Genomic DNA, 16,871 nt, shown 5'->3' on the forward strand with positions numbered 1-16,871 from the left:
CCGCCAGCGTCACCGCTACCTCCAAGCTTGCGGGCCGGTGGCACCGGACCCATCTCGCCGCCTCCGCTGGCAACCCCTCCATGAACTGCTCCAGCACCACCTTGTCCACCAGCTTCGTCTCGCCCTCCGATGCCCCCGGTTGCAGCCAGCGCACCGCCGCGTCGCGCAGCTGCCGGGCCCAGGCGAATGGTCGGTCCGTTGTAGCCAGCCGACAGGCCCGGAACCGCCGGCGATGGTCTTCGGCGGTGAGCCCCAGCCTGTCCACCACCGCCCGGCTCACGTCCGGGAAGCTGCTCCTCGACGCCGGAGGCAGACTCAGGGCCGCTGTTTGTGCCTCCCCAGACAGCAGGGGGAGCAGCCGCGGAGCCCACTCCTCCCGCGGCCATTGGCAAGCCTCCGCCGTGGCACGGAAGGTCTCCAAAAAAATTTGTGGGTCGTCCCCGTCCCCCATCCGGGGCACCGCCACCGACAGTGGCGAGGGCTTCGGCGTGGCAGCGGCCCCGACCAGCCGTTCCAGAATTTGCGTCTGTCGGTCCGTCTGCTCCTGCAGCGCGGCCAGGTGGGCACGCTGGTCGGCCGCCTGATCCCGGCTCATCGTCGCCATCTCCGCCAGCATCTGCGCCAAGAATTGCAGAGGCTGGGCGGGTGGCGCGGCCTGTGGGTCGGACATTCCCCCACCGGCACTTTCCTGGGTTTCGGCACCACTTGTGGAATACACCAGGCACAGACACACGCACACACAGGTATGTACTGCCAACTTCCACATTTATTGAAGCTTTGAGTGTTGAGTTTTGACAGCTGACTCAGTCGTACAGTCTGACAGCTCACGAGCCCAGCTGATCTCTCCTCTGGCCGCCCCTCCCCGTCTCACTATAAACACAGCGGAGGGAGACCATCATCAGTACATAAACACCATCAGCTGTTCTTACCGGCCTCGCAGCGCCGCCCTGTTGAGCCTTCTGCTGCACTCCTCCCCTGCAGCTGCGCCCGGGGCCACGCCTCCGCCACAGGTGTCTTCTCTCAGAAAATGCTTTGCTGATGGTAGTGGTCATAAGAGAATAGCCAGACTTCTTCAGGTTAATAAGACACTTTAACACACTATAAGTAAGACATGAAGCGCAGTGTCTCTGAATGCACCGTCATGGGAGCCACTTCGCGGTGCCGTAATGGCATAAGGAGGGTTTTCTTAGAAGACTTTGGGCTGCACTCCATCAATCGAATACGTTTCTGTTGTCAATCATAATTTTAACCTCACGCCTAAAATACTATTTATATGATAATCCAGACATATTACTCGTTGCAGTAGCCGACTAACCTTAGCTCGCTTGCTCACTAAGTTGTCACTGGCAGACTTTTGAATTATCTGATGATATGATGATTGGCTCAGAGAATATTTTAATTCCTGTCATCCATTCTACCATCAGACAACAGATGGATCCAAATTCAACCTCACGACACTTTTTCAAATGACAGCTGTGCTCAAATGTTGCATGGAAACAGAGATGAAGAAAGAAGCCAGGGAATACATCTGGAAAATTATAATTAAATGATTCGTAAAACTGTCTATAAAAAAATAAAATGTATATTTAAAAAATAGAATCAAATAGGAAAAACAATATGTGTGTGTGGGTATAACATATCAACTACAATAAAAAAAATTTCTTTAGTGGATTATTCCTTACATTATGCACATTTTTAAACTTGAGCCATTTATTTTTTTTCTTTATTGCATTGTAATTTTGGCAGTTTTGGTCCTCCATAGTTTCCTGTGTTTTTGAGTGAGAAATCGCTGAGTTGCATTAAATTGGACACGACAAACTCTTTGCTTTGTCAAAGTTTTTCCCTTCAGCTTTTCAACTAAGGATGAATTTGCAGGCGATCAAAAGAGTTTGATGTTTGAACGTTTGTGCGTCAGAAAATTAGCTGCTTGTGGGAAACGCGGAAACATCTTTAGAAACATTGATTTCTTCACATAAAGTGTTCAGTTTTAGCCTCCTTTTTTCCTATTAAGGATCTAAAAAGATGATATTTTGCAATTTCAATTCATATCTTATTTCATCGCAAATTACAGATAAGTCTGGATGTTCTGAGTCCCTTGCGACTTGAATTAGACTCTTCTGAAGAGTCGTTTTAGTTGTGATTTTTATATTTTAACTTCTCCCATTCACTCCAGCTGCTCCTTTTTTCTCCTGTCAGATTTTTATCTGCGTGTCTCACTGAATGATAAAAGTTAGTCAGTAATGGTTCGATTTGCTTGAGCTCTTATCTGTGGACTCTGTGCTGGCAGTTAAAAGCTTACAGAAAGATGAAGGCTGTGCTGAATTCTGGTTGACCGGGAGAGCTGCAGCAACTGTGCCCATAATCAGTTATACACAGAACCATTTCCTCACCTGTACAGGTGTCAGCATTGGGGTGTTACAGTCTTCCTCCTTGGTGTGGACAGCTGTAATTAGTTTTAAAAGAAGCCTTGAAATGCAACTCTTACACCCCCTCCTCTGTTACTAACTGACTGTCTTCCAGTTACTTTCCTTTGTCTTGTTCTGCATGATGCGTGTGTCAGAACGTAGCACTCATCGCCATTCAAGAGGATTTTCTCATTTAGAAACACTCACACTTTGTGGCTGTCTGGGAGACGCCTCTATAACGAGACTCTCGGATTAAATGGAACTGCTGTTTTTCACTCCCGATCCTGTTTGTCCCCGAAGCCTCCCCATGCTGTTTATCACTGTTGAGTCTACATAAGACTGTAATCTCCACCTCTGACCTGCAGCACAGATAGAACTTGTCCTGGATTTCTGTTTTCAAATGTGCAAACATCCAGTATATTCTGTATTCATGCAGTCAACCAGCAGATGTTTCTCAAAATGCAGATTTCATTTGAAGCCTCTGATTTGGTAACAGTACTCTGGGACAATTTTCTATCAGCTCTAAATGTGCTCTAAAGGATCCCAATACAAGGAATGAATGAGTTCCCTGAAATGAATATCACTTTCTGCCGGGCAGCTTTGACACCATCTGCTCCTCTGGCCCTGATGCCTCCTCCACCCTCGGGGCCCAACCAGCCTGTGACGGTGTCCCGCCTGCAGATGCAGCTCCACCTACAAAGCCTGCAGCAGAACACCAACGCCCTGCGCAAACAGCTGTCACAGCTACGCAACATGCAGGTTTGTAAACAGACAATTTTGACTGAAAACTATTTTCAAATATGCAAACTAGCGTGTCACCCACACTTTTCCCCTCCCGTGATGTCATATTTTTTGTCAGCAAGGTTGTGCAAGCTTGGACCAAATATTAATATTAATGCCCCACTGTACAATACATTGAATAGCGTTGATCACCTGCTTCCCTCCTTTGCTCTCTGTTTCACTGTTGGTGGGTCTCCTCGGCTCTGCGCCAGCAGCAGAGGAAAAGCAGATTTTTTAGAAAAGAACTAAAGTGAAACGAGTTCACAAAGATTAGGAGAATAATATACATTTATTTTCATCATTTATTATTATATATTGTTTAAAATGTAGAACTTATAGAATCCTTTAAGAACTACTTTTTGATCCATGTTTCATATTATTGCACTTTATTTAAAAGAGCCTTGTAACCATTGAGTTAAGAGGGTTTTATCTATGTGCGGTAGCCTCAAAGGGGGATATGTAATATGTGCAGCTTGCAGTACTGTTAGAGTTGAGTCCCTCGATTAAGATAAAGGATTACTGGGGAGTTTTCCTCTAACAGAGTAGGAGCTCTTTTTGCAAACAGACCAACACACCAGATGTTGTTTGATCCCTCAGGAGAGTAAGTTTTAACTTCAGTACATTTACCTCATAAACTCACAAATGCAGTTTGAATATTTGGGTACGTGCACTCATCCAATAGTGTGAATGGAAACCAGTTCAAGTTTTAAGCTGTGACTCTGTTTCCCAGCTGGAGAACCAGGACTCGGTGCTCGCCCTGCTGAGACAGACGGAGTCTGAACTGAGCCTCATGATGCTGGATGCCATGCGCACCCAGGAGGACCCGCTTCAGAGACAGCGCCTCCTAGTGGAGGAGGAGAGGCTCAAATACCTAAACCAGGAGGAGCTGCTCATCCAACAGCTGCAGTGAGTTTGATCTTAAGTAAGAAGCACAGCAAACAGTCAGGTGGTCTCGGTTGGTTCGGTGAGGTGAACGATTCATGATGTTTCCAGTTGTTTACGCAAAGTGTAGACAGTGTTTCCTGGTATGTTTAGCTGAAGTTTCATTATTTCCTGGTTTAAGCTTCACATCAAAATCAAACCAGGAAAAAAAAACTTTTTGCATTCATCTGCTAAACGATGGTGCTGGCAACAAGCACAATTTTGGGACTATTTTGTAAATGTTTTGGAAGCCAGTAGTAGATGAGTAGTAGTACATGAATAAAGTCTTACACTCAGTTTTAAAATTTGCAGGGCATCCACTGTGAATTCAGGTGTGAACAGTTACATTTTCAAAATAAAAGACATTTACAAATTTCTGTCCTTCACAGCGACCTGGAGAAGTCTGTGGAGGAGCTCCAGAGGAACTCGTCCGTGAATCACGGGCTCGTGACGGAGCAGGACGTGGAGCAGAAGAGCAAAGAGCTGAGGATGCTGGGAGAGACACTCACTGAGCTAAAAAGTAAATGCTGTCATGACCAAATCTGTGATGTTTTGTTTGTTCTTTGAATGTTCGACGCTTTAAAATCCTCTCAGTTAACGAGACTAGAGGACATAAACTACATCTGCCATTACTGATCAGGAAGCCCTTCCCTAACCCCTGGAGTGTTTAACTCCTCGACCTTTCACCCTTTGTGTTACGTCTCTGTGTTTCAGTCTTTGATCCCTCGATCCCGTTTGCTTGTTAAGTGATGATGTTTTGACCTCGTTTGCAGATGCAGTCATGTCCTGCGTTGGATGAGGCTCTCATTTCTTTAGTGCGCTGTTTATATTTTATCAACATGAAATGAGACCCTCAGAAGTTTCCAGCTGTCTTTCTGTCCATCTTTCTAGTAGCACTATTCATGTGCAGTGCACCTTTAAGGTATTTTAATCACACGGTGCACACCACAGTCTGGAATCACTCTTGGGCTGGCTAAGATTTTAGTGTGGACATTAAGCTTAGCATCAAGACTCATTCATAGAAAGTCATCCAAACCATGGATGAGCATATTAATAACTGTTGTCAGACATTCTCTCAGCTGAAGTTTGATGTTTATTTCGTCTTCCTGCCGTTTGTTGCTGCCCACCAGGAACATTTACCTGTTATTGATAAGTTTAACCCTCATCCTACATCTTCCCTCTGATAATCTGTTTATATTAGCCCGGCCATATCTCTGTAGCTTTATGCCACATAGAAAATTATTATATGTCAAACATGCTATGTTCCAACTTGCACTGAGGAACTGTTGGCACCATTGTCTCGCAGCACAAAAGCTATTTGTTTGAATCTGCTCTCCCGAGCTCTTGTGTGGAGTTTGCATGTTTTCTGTGACTACCTCGCACAGTCCAAAGAGATGTGTGGTAGGTTAATCTGTGATAAACTAATCGTGTGATTAGGCAGAGGATCCATAGTGGGTCCACGACCCTCTAAGGGACACTTTCAATAGGGCATAAAAACCTGGGATTCTCCACCAGTTTCTCTTAGAAGTGAAGAAGCTTCTAAAGAAGTCCAGGTGCTTTTCTTTCCAAGCTCCTTTAGTCATCAGGAATAGAAAATTGCTAAATGAAGATCAGTCTATTTCCTTGTCACCAATCCTCCACACAGCGCTGGTGTTTATTTTTACATCGTTGATTACGTCCATCGTCGTGCTTTACCTTTGAGTTTCTTTTTAGAATGAATTCAGAGCATGCAGTATCATTTTCAGATGTTAATTAGTGACCTACCGTGACTTCCTGCTGACTTCTAACTGCTAATTGTCATAAATCCTCTTTTTCATGAATTTCTGGATATTAAACTGTATTACAACAACTGAGGGAACGTTCATGCTGATCTTTGTATTGGAACTGATTTGGATGCTTTAGTGGAACATCTGTACTGATGACTGGTTAATGAAATTAACCACTTAGTTAAGATAATAGTTTTTTAATTTTACTGCTATATGCAAATGATACCCCACCGCTCCGCTGGTGAGCAGCTCTGTGTCTGTCGGTGCTTTTAACTTTAAACTGCAACAAATTCAAAGGAAAAAGGTTTCAAACACCTGCCAGGCTTAGCTGCACTTTCCAGCACTGTTGCTTCACCTCTGCTGTAGCCCAGCGAGACATTAACACATATCTTTGTTTACAGGATGAGACTGGATTAGCTGAAGTAATCTCCCTCTGAAAGTGGTCCCATACAAATTCATTTTTACACTTATTTGTTTTGCAAAAGGAAAAGTGCTGAGACGTGAATCTAAATGAAGCTGAAACACTTTGTTTTTAAAGCTTCGTATCATCATAATTGCGTCACTGTAATTGCAAATATTTTGTGGCTGAGGGTCCAGAAGCCAGATTTTTAAAATTTATTTTAGTGCCATGAAATACAACAGATAAATTCCCTGTAATATTTATTACTACTGCTAATGTACTTTTCTAGAAAAGCCAGCGTGTGATGGTGTAAACACTCACTAACATGACTTTACAATCAAATGTTTCATACAAACACTGATCATCATGAAATCTCCCCACGTACAGTACTGTAGTTACAGGTCACAGTTCAGGTGCTAACACTGCCAAAATACCGTGTTTGTCCATTTTCATGTTATGCAGACATGCAGATTAATATTTATGAGTCTTATTGTCCTTTAATTAATATTCATGAAGTTCCAGTTGGCCTCTGTTCCTGCTGCTTTGACCTGTGTACGTCTGTCTCTATCCTGAATATTAACAAGCAATTCCAAATCTCTTTGAAGCTCATTGTGTTGTGAGCCTGGATCCTACAAGTTTAACAGTGTCCTCCACTATTTTATATTTAATGTGAACTTAGAAAATGGAAAAATAGTTTTTATTTAGTTGGTTTTATAAGTTCTTAGTAGGACAAGACAGCAAAAGGAAAGGGACTGAAAATAAGGAATTATTTTTTTAAAAGTCATAAAAAGTGTTGCAGGTTAGACCATAAACAGGAAGTTACTGAAAAAGAACAGAAAATCCAACAACAGGGAAGATGCATACTAAATACACACTAAGCAGAGAAGCAAAATAAGGGGCAGGTGAACCCAATCAGACCTTAATACAAACTCAACTTGGACGTCTACCTCTCCTCCCACCTTTGCACACTGAGGAGATTTTATTTATGATTCAAATGGAAGAATTACTTATGTGTAAACCAGATACTCAGAGTTGATTTAATAAGGGATTGGGATGCTTTCTTCAGTAATACCATAATATGTCTCAGAAGCAGTTCAATTTGATTTCAATTCAGTTTTATTTATACAGCTTTAAATCACAATAACAGTCGCCTCAAGGCGCTGTTTATCGTGAGCTACAGATCGGCCAGTAATAGAGAGAAAACTCTGAAAATCAGACAACAGTGACAACATTTATAAAAGATGGAAATCGCTTGGAATCACTCACTAGTTGCAAGTTTTAATTCAATTAAGTTTTAATTCTGTAGCACCAAATCACAACAGTTGCCTCAAGGCGCTTTGTATCGTGAAGTAAAGATCCTACAATGATACAGAGAAAACGATGAGGGGCGGCCGTCTGCCACGACTGATTGGGGTGAGAGGAGGAAAGCATGACAAAGACATGCTGTGGAAGAGAGCCAGAGATTAATGATAACTAATGATTAAATGCAGAGAGGTGTAAAGACACATAATGAGGGGGAAAGTGACTGAAGAGAAACACTCAGTGCATCATGGGAATCCCCCAGCAGCCTACACCTATTGTAGCATTAATAAGGGAGGATTCAGGGTCGCCTGAATACATGCTTTAGCAAAAAGGAAAGTTTGAAGCCTGATCTTGAAAGTAGAGATAGTGTCTGTCTCCTGAATCTAAACTGGGAGCTGGTTCCACAGAAGAGGGGCCTGAAAACTGAAGGCTCTGCCTCCCATTCTACTTTTAAATCCTATAGGAACAACAACTAACTCTTTATTAGGATGATGTGGTACTATGAGGTGGTAAAGAGGAGATGGGTCCTGATTAAACAATGGGCAGGATTTTAACCTTGATTTAGCAGGAAGCAAAGATCTTTACTCTCATCCAGTAAGATGTGGAGGTTATTTATTTAACTTGTTCTTGGTCATATTTCTTTAAAGTGACCATTGTAGCAGTCGCATCATCTTCAATTTCCCATGTGCCTCACAGCCTCTAGTTTGTTCTTTATGTTTATGTTTTTATGGAAAAACAAAAACCAATAAATAAAATAATATTTTTTAAAAACAAGGGCGGGAAAAGAACAAAGGAGGGAAGCAAAATTATAGAAAACCACATGAGGAACTAACCTCCAAAATAAAATGGGAAATAAGAGGGACCAAATGAAAACACACAAACATCAGACTCAGATGAAGGGGAACACACTTGGAAGAAGCAAGAAGTGAGAGAACAAAACATAATCAGTAGGCAAGAAAAACAGAACAATGGATAAAACAAAGCTAACATATCTAACACTTTACTTCAACCAACATCCATCCATTCTTCTACCTGCTCATGGGTGGAGAACGACTGAAAAACAGAAGAAGAGTCTGAATCTGAGGCATATACAGCTTGTTACCAACACACACCCAAACAGGACATATAAATACTACAAAGAATGAAACATATGTTAAAAAAAGTTTATGTACAGATAAGAAGACATGGCCAGGACACGCCCCTGAGGCGCCGCCATTTCTGCTGAAATCCAACATCTCAGATGTTACAACAAGCTAACATGTCCTTACTTCTCGTTTAGCTGACCCCCGCTGAGCCCTCCTCATAGGAATCATCTGGATATGACAGGAAAATCCTGGGTGACAGAAACAGCATCCCGTCTTCCCTTTATGTCCCCTTCCCTGTAATCCGCCTCCTCCCGCCGTCCCTGCTCTCCGGCTCTATTTCTTCTCACATCAACATTTCAACATATCTCTCTGACACACAGCTTTCTGTTTTCACTGATGCCTCTTTCCTCCCCACCCTGTGCAGACCAGTTCCCGAGCCTTCAGAGTAAGATGCGCGTGGTGCTGAGGGTGGAGGTGGAGGCTGTGAAGTTCCTGAAAGAGGAGCCTCATCGTCTGGATGCCCTGCTGAAGCGCTGCAACACCATGACAGATGCTCTCAGCACGCTGCGCAGGTACTCGAATTAAAAGTGAAATGAACCCTCGCTCAGTTATTAAAGCAGCTCAAGTATTTTCTGCAAGATTTACATCAAACCACACAGTCAGTCATCATTTTTTAGTAATTTGGTTTAGATAATACAGCTGACGTCAGTCTTATCAGGACCAATCAATTATTTAAATTTTTTTTTTATCATTTGATTATTATAAAAAATAGTTTTTTCTTTATTTACAGATTATAAAAGGACTTAAATAAGGATATTAAACTACAATATATACACAACATGTGATCGAGGTTTTAGGAACGAGCCCAGATAAATCAAAAATCGTACTTGATCTCCTCTTCATGGTCATTTTCCCGTTCACCTCTCAATTCTTTTCATCACAGCTGCTCATTTGAGATCTCTCAGTAGAAGTGTCCTTATGCTTCTCCCCCTGTGATGTGTTCTGGATCGGCTCCATCGTCTAAAAACAGCATCTTGATTTCAACTTGATTTTCATTTTTTGGATGGAGCACAGGGATGCAAGTCTGGTGACAGCAAAATGCTCAGAGTTTTTCATTTGCCGTGTCACCGTCACTCCTAGAAGTTCCCCCTCAGACACTTCAGCAAGTTACAGTAGAACAGCTGGCAGTTCCACCTGGGTGGATGAATTTAATGCATTAGACTGTGAATGTTTAACGTTGCTGCAATATGAGCGGGTGGTGTCCTGACCATCTTTGGTTCGCCACATCTGGTTTCAAACATCGAGATGGCAAAAGGCAAAAATGGTCACCTTCTGATGTCAAAAGTACGACTTTATAAACCAAGTGAGAGTGACTACATCCATCGTTTATATACAGTCTATGAGCCAAAAAGAACGATGAGCTCGTGCCACGCCGAGGCGCCTGTCCATCTGTGTGTTCGCGAGAATCTCTACTCCCCCTTTACCTGTACTCAGAATTTAACTAAGCTTGCACAAACTGCTCAAGATTGAGGTTACACTCATTTTAGAGGCAGTAACTGCGATGAGCTGATGCATCTGTTTTATCAGAAGGTCTTTTCCAACCACTAAAAGGGACCTAGTTACATCTTGGTGCCAGATGCCAACACAATATCAGGCAGGTGGTCATTTTGTTTTGCCTGATCGGTATATATTAACATCTACACAGATTTAATAGAAACAAAGGCTTGTGCGGTGCTAATGACTACATAAAAGTTCTGCAATTTTTTTTAATTTAATTTCGTGTTTTATCCAAAACAAAGGTCCAGGATTGAAAAAGGATTTGTTGTAATGTGGAATCAGTGGAATGCAGCTTATATGGGATTCCCAATTATGTGTTTAAGATTAACATTTAAGGAAGTAAAATCAGAATTGATGCATGACTGCGCTGCCAAACGCTGAATAATGCCCGTGAGTCCTGTGTGAACACCGAGAACATCAGAGGAGAGCTGACGGGCGCAGCAGTCTCTCCTTTCCACTGTTGGTATTTCTGATTAATGGTTAAACGTTCTGGTCATCAGACAGCACGCCTCGTTTCTGCTGATATCAAAATGATAACATGTCATATATCGAGGTTTTTGCATTTATTTTTAATTGAAAGAAAAAGTTGAAAGTTAAAAACTGTCTAAGCAGCCGTTCGGGAACTTCAGATTAAGACGTCTGAATCCTGTAAACGGGATTATAAATCTCAGAAAAATGTTGATGCCGGTTTTCTTGGGGAGCTGCAGGACTTTAATGTAAGATCAGTAGGATTAAAATATGTGAGAAACTCCTCTCCGGTACACCAAGTATGGCCAATTATTTCAGCTGTGTCATCTTTCTTCAGTTCCTCATATGCGGTAATTCAATCGTTCATGCGATGAGTAATATATCACTTACCCTCGGTGGTGATCTGCAGTGATGTTTGTTTTAATAATCCTTTATCTAACTAGGTAAAAAAAGTCTCATTCAGACTGAAAATATCATCTTGAAGATGGCAGCAAACATCGTTACATTTATAGACACAAACAAACAGACAAATAAAACTGTCACACAGAACAGATGAACCCGGGATGTGCCGGGCGCAGTTGTGTCGCTTTCAGGTTCCGACGTGGCCACGGGAGCTAATGGCGCCCGCCCCGAACGGTGATGGCACGTCTGGCAGACGTTCCAAAAGCATCTGAGGAGTAGCTCTCAGCAGCAGAGGGAAGGGCAGGAAGATATACACAGAAGTATCATAGGGAAGCCAGTTAATTTCAAAATAAAAGAACCCATTCAGAGTCAGTGCTTTACAATACGCCTGGTTTGATTTGAAGCTTTGTGTAGATGTGACATCATATGACATCCTGATCAAAGCTCCAAGTTTGAACGGGTTCATGTGCAAACAAACTTTCAGAACCATTTTGTTCTTGATCTTTACTTGCACGATTGTCAAAAGGCAGTCAAAACATTTAATAGGAGCTTTGGGTTTAATAAGTTTGCCTGAGCTGACCCAAAGGTGGCACAACCAGGAGCAGTGTGTATTTACTTCAACATTTACAGCTTTGTGAGCCATAAACAGGATCAGACCATAAGGCCTCGTTCTGCTGTAACATCCTGAGACACGTCGAAGGCTTTCTGTCCGACGCAATGAAGGTTCCTCTACAGGTGCTCAGAACAAGATTTCCAGGAGCGATCTAATTAGCAGGAGTGCTGGAGCCAGTGTTTTACAACATAAAGAAATGGTCTGGCCAAACTTAAATCTGGCACCATTTTTGCCTTTTTATGGGTTCAACAGTTCAAGTTTTTGATATTTAAGTTTTTGCAGTCAGTCAGCAACAGTTTGGATCATTTATGATTCATTACCAGAGTTTGTTAAAGTAAACGTAATAAAAGCTGGTTAATCAATGACAATAGACTTCATTGTGTTAGCTGATGACCTTACCGTTATTCTGTTGTCCCCTTTGTTAAAAGACAAGTCACTGAGGGGGTGTGGAAGAGCCCCGAGGACCTCTCCAGCCAACCGCAGAAACGAGCCGATGACCTGAGTCGTACCTCTGATCTCGACATCCTGAACAGTCCTCCTCTCAGCCTCACCGATCTCAGCACCAGCGCCGGCCTGGCCAACTGGATGCCCGTGTCTGCCGGCGACGCGGACACCTCGGGCCCCGAGCAGGACATCCAGCCTACGATGACCTTTAGAAATCGAGTTCTTGATGAGCTGCCAAGCCGGCGTCCTCCTGATAAGTCTGTGTCCGCCGAAGTGCGACTGGTAATGAGCTGCTCATTATGACTGTTTTTCTTCATCTTACTGGTGTGAACAATCTTAATGTGCACGTTGTCAGGATCGGCCAGATGGCAAATATCCATTTACATTTGAAATTGCATCTGAAGGTACTTAAATCCCTCCATGAGACCGTGTTCACACGCCAGCAGTTTGTTTATAATTCCATTTGTCCATGCAGCATTAGAAAACAAACTGCTTCTCTCTGCCTTGGTTATGTGTTTCCAGCTCTGCCTCTTAGTAGTTTGCATGTTAGGGCATATCATTTGTCTATATCTGTATTTATGTCAGGCGGCCGAGCGGGACTGGGAGGAGAAGCGTGCCAGCTTGACCCAGTTCAGCGCCCAGGACATCAATCGCTTGCTGGAAGAGACTCAGGCAGAGCTGATGAAAGCCATCCCCGACCTTGACTTCGCTGCCAGGCACATAAACAAGCCGGCAGTGCCCCCAAAGCCCCAGATCACCATCCCAATAACGTCCGCCGCAGCTACCTCTGCAGCTGGGACCACTGGGACCACAGCCACGACCTCCACCACTACAAACACCACACCCAGCGGGGACCAGCAGCCTGGAAAGGTGCAGCTGGCTGCCCAGAAGCTGAACAGCATGGAGGGGGCTGGTTCGCATCGAGGCTCAGGTCAGTTTGTGTTTCAGATTTAAATCTGAGCTTTCAGCTTTGACTGAAGTGCCTTTGTGCCGTCTTCCTCCCCTCACCCCCAACCAGCTGGGGTGAGGGGGGGGGGATATTACCTTACAATATAAATAAATAAATGTTAAATAAAGTTATTTAAACAAAATGAAAGTTAAAATACTAAAAATCTGTTTATTTTTAAAGTGGACCTCAACGTGGCCAAGTATCGAACAGAAAAGCCCTCCAAGTCTCCTCCTCCGCCTCCACCTCGCCGAAGCTTCCCCTCCGCTCACGGCCTCACCACAAACCGTACTGGAGAAGTCATCGTCACGTCCAAGAACCTGAAGGTGAGACTCAGTCAGGGTTCAGTATCCAGAACCACATATGAGTCATACCTTGATTGTTTTTTAGATAACAACCACAGAACCAATCACTTGATCATGTTTGAATACATCCATCTATTTCCTGAGCCACTTTTCCAATAAGGGTCGCATGGTGGCTGAAGTCTATCCCAGCTGTCGAGGGGTGAGAGGCGAGGTTCTCTTTGGACCGGTCACCAGTCCATCACAGGGCTAACATGGACACACGTGTGCTTATAGTCATATCTTCTAACTAACATGTTTGAGTCTTCCACTTTACTTACCTGAGCGATCTTTGAGTAATGCAGGTTTCCCCAGATTAGTGCGAGTTAACCAGGCTTTAACAGCTTTAACAGCACTTTCAGGATTATTGCCATGCTGCTACGTCGACAGGTTTTTACCACACAGCTTCAGATTTTGGCAGATCTCTGCAGACTTTGCTGCAGGTTCACAGCAGCATGCTGCCTCTTTCAGCTCACACTATAAATCAAGTTTCTGTATTTGCCCTCTGGTCCACAGTGTTGTTAATGCATATGGATTGTTTTGGTGGGAACTTTTCTACTTGTTTTTTTAGGTATATGCTGTAAATGTCTGCCTTTTCTCAAATCTATTAGAAATAAACGTCTCTATTTTCTTTATACAAACTACCCCCACTAACCAGAGTCGTTTCATCCTGTCACGCTTTCATAACTAAAGCCTCTTGTCAGAAGTGGACTTAAATCTCCGTCTCTACAGTGATACATGTGGCAGCACAAAAAAAACGTAGCTCCCTTTTTGAGCAAGCCAGTCATTTCTGGTGCAAGTGCTCTCCATGGTGGTTCTGTTATATTCTGTTACATACAGTGGATCTCCATCATTGTCTTGTCTTCTTCTCCACATCCCAAACTGGGCGTGTCAGATGGCCGCCCCATCCTGAGCCTGGTTCTGCCAGAGGTCTCATCATGTTAAAAGGGAGTTTTTCCTTCCCACTGTCGCCAAAGCTCTGCTCAAAGGGGATCATATGATTGTTGGGGTTTTCTTTTGTTTTCATTGTAGAGTTTTTACCTTGACAAACTGCAATTTGGTGCTATATAAATAAAATGGAATTTAACTAAATTAAATGAAATTGAATTTGACCTGTTTGCTGTGGCAGGTCAGTCCTTAGAAATGTTGTTGTCTTTATTTTGTCCTTTTGTAGATGGAAGAAGATGGTGACCTGCCAAAAACCCTTGTGAAACTGAGGCGGACCCCCTCCGATGCCCCCCGACCTGCCTCGACCCCTCCCGTGATCGCAGCCTCGGCCGTACAAGATGAAGACGTCGAAGAGAAGATTATTGCCGAGCTGGAGGTACATTAGTCTGGATTTTTAAGTGAGAAGTTATTCATCTGATTTGTGTTGCAGATTTCTGTTAATACATGTTGTCTCGGTGTGATAACGTGTCTTTCATAAAACTACAAAGATATTTCAGAGAATGCCTGTAAAAGATTGTAATAAAGGGTACAGCAGCCCAGCAAAGGCCACCCCCACCCCTCCCTGCATCATGGGCAGAAAGGTAAATTAAAAACCTCCAGCTGCCTTCTGTCTCCGCCACACCTGTGGGCTCTGCTTCTGTTTCTGCTCATTCCCCCTTTCTTTGTATTTCCTACTACTGCTGAAGCTTTTGTAGCGACTAATACAAAGAGTCAACACCTTTTTCAGGGTCACACTGAAATAAGCAGCGGAAACACAGCTGTAAAAAGCCAGCAGACTAAATTGTAGACAGCACTTTAATCTGGTGGTTTTCTGACCTTGGTTTAAAAAAACACCAGCATTTCCCACCATTTATACATTCTGCTTTCATGTAATCAGCCTTATACTGTGAGGTTTCTGTTAGAGGAGAAAAACACACGACGAGGAAAATCTGGTGATTCATCTCAGCGCGCTAGCAGTGACTGAATTTATTTACTGATTATAATTCAATTTAAATACAATAACTGGCTTTACAGGAGCGAGGAAGAGAGAGCACCGTGGGCACCATGCAAAAGTCTTCTTTACATTTTGCATTTTGTTTCTGAGGAGCGAGACTTCCTTATATTTGTTTCGCTTGTACAAGTCGTGCAAACAACGGTGAAGGATGTCATGTGACTGCAGCGTCACAGTGTTTTCTGTCACTGTGCACGCAGTACTGCGAGCCGTGACTGATGGCATTAATCTGTTGTTTGCTGCTATGTGGATAAATGACTGGGGGAGTAACGATGACCTGTTTTAACAGAAAACTAGATAAAGTGTTAAAATCTATTAAAGTTGCCATGTCAACAGCACTGTATGTGAATCAGATTGTTTCAGTTTGTTTGGTGATGCTTAATTACTTTTCTGTGATAATGTAAGCTAATTAAAGTGTATGCTATATTTAAAACATCCTATTTAGTTTTTTTTAGTTTTTTACTCCTATGTGGGATCAACAGACGCTGAAATATATCAAAGATTAAAAGAAATAACTGGATTTTCTGGTGGCGTATATTCGAATTGAAAACGTATGTGTGTTTTCCACATTCATATTTAAAAATCCAGTTGTAGGCAGAAGGCTGAATATAAATTTAAGGTGGCTGAACTTTTCTTCTCTTTCTAACCCTGTTAATGTGTCCTCTCCTCTGCTGACTTTCAGTCTTGCATATTGTGATGTTTGTTTATAAAATGTGCATTAAGTCTCTGTAACCGCTGCAGCACCTCCTTGTAGCTGACGGCGTGATGCGATGTGCAGTGAGTCAGCACGGATCGAAGCAGATCATGCATTTAGTTTAGAGTGCTCTTTATGACAGCTCTGCTGGCACGTTGAGCCGAGAAAAGAGGTCTTGTTTTTGTTGGAATTATCGCACAACGCCACTAAGCAGGTAGCTGTCAAAATAAAGGGACGGTGAGACGAGGAGGGAGGGCGAGGGAGGGGATTTCAGGTTCAGAGCTGCAGACAGAAACGTTTCTCTGAAAGAATCTATTTTCTCACATGCAGGTGCTTTAAATTCAGATCCCGCTTTTGTTTGCTGAAGGCGTTTCAAGCAGCGTGGCATCTTTAAAGTTCCTGCCAACAGTGATTAAAGTCAGCAGAAATAAATTGTCTCTTTCTAATACTGGTCATTAAATCTGTGCTTTCCTGTGGTAGAATATTTTTACTGAAATTTGGTCCAGAGAGACGCAAAAAAGGTTAAAGGTTAAAACTCAAGAATGGTGAACACCGGCACCTAGATCCTCTGTGTACAGCTGCTCTCTACAGACGTGTAGACATTATGCAATCATTCGTCACAGCGCAGCACTGTAATAGATGTAAATCCAGTCATCAATGAAGATTTTTTTGTCACTTTTTAACAATTTAAGCTCAGTCAGAATCATTTTATTCAAAAGATGTCCTTCCACAGTACATCGATTCACCACCCTTCACTGCACATGCACGGAAAAGAGCGAACGTCAGTGACAGCAGATGTAATTTTAAT

At 43.0% G+C, this 16,871-nt stretch overlaps 1 protein-coding gene across 1 annotated transcript in view; it reads left to right on the top strand.

The window, feature by feature from the left end:
• Positions 1-16,871, top strand: part of srcin1b (SRC kinase signaling inhibitor 1b) — a 129,610-nt gene that overhangs the window by 102,021 nt on the left and 10,718 nt on the right. Inside the window, exons 10-18 of the mRNA XM_080871999.1 lie at positions 3,004-3,164; positions 3,916-4,091; positions 4,496-4,626; positions 9,084-9,231; positions 12,128-12,425; positions 12,729-13,074; positions 13,273-13,415; positions 14,605-14,754; positions 14,867-14,959. Coding sequence (XP_080728125.1) covers positions 3,004-3,164; positions 3,916-4,091; positions 4,496-4,626; positions 9,084-9,231; positions 12,128-12,425; positions 12,729-13,074; positions 13,273-13,415; positions 14,605-14,754; positions 14,867-14,959 — 1,646 coding nt within the window. The remainder of the gene's footprint in view (positions 1-3,003; positions 3,165-3,915; positions 4,092-4,495; positions 4,627-9,083; positions 9,232-12,127; positions 12,426-12,728; positions 13,075-13,272; positions 13,416-14,604; positions 14,755-14,866; positions 14,960-16,871) is intronic.

The sequence above is a fragment of the Rhamphochromis sp. 'chilingali' genome (assembly GCF_963969265.1).
Source record: "Rhamphochromis sp. 'chilingali' genome assembly, chromosome: 22".
Classification (NCBI taxonomy): domain Eukaryota; kingdom Metazoa; phylum Chordata; class Actinopteri; order Cichliformes; family Cichlidae; genus Rhamphochromis; species Rhamphochromis sp. 'chilingali'.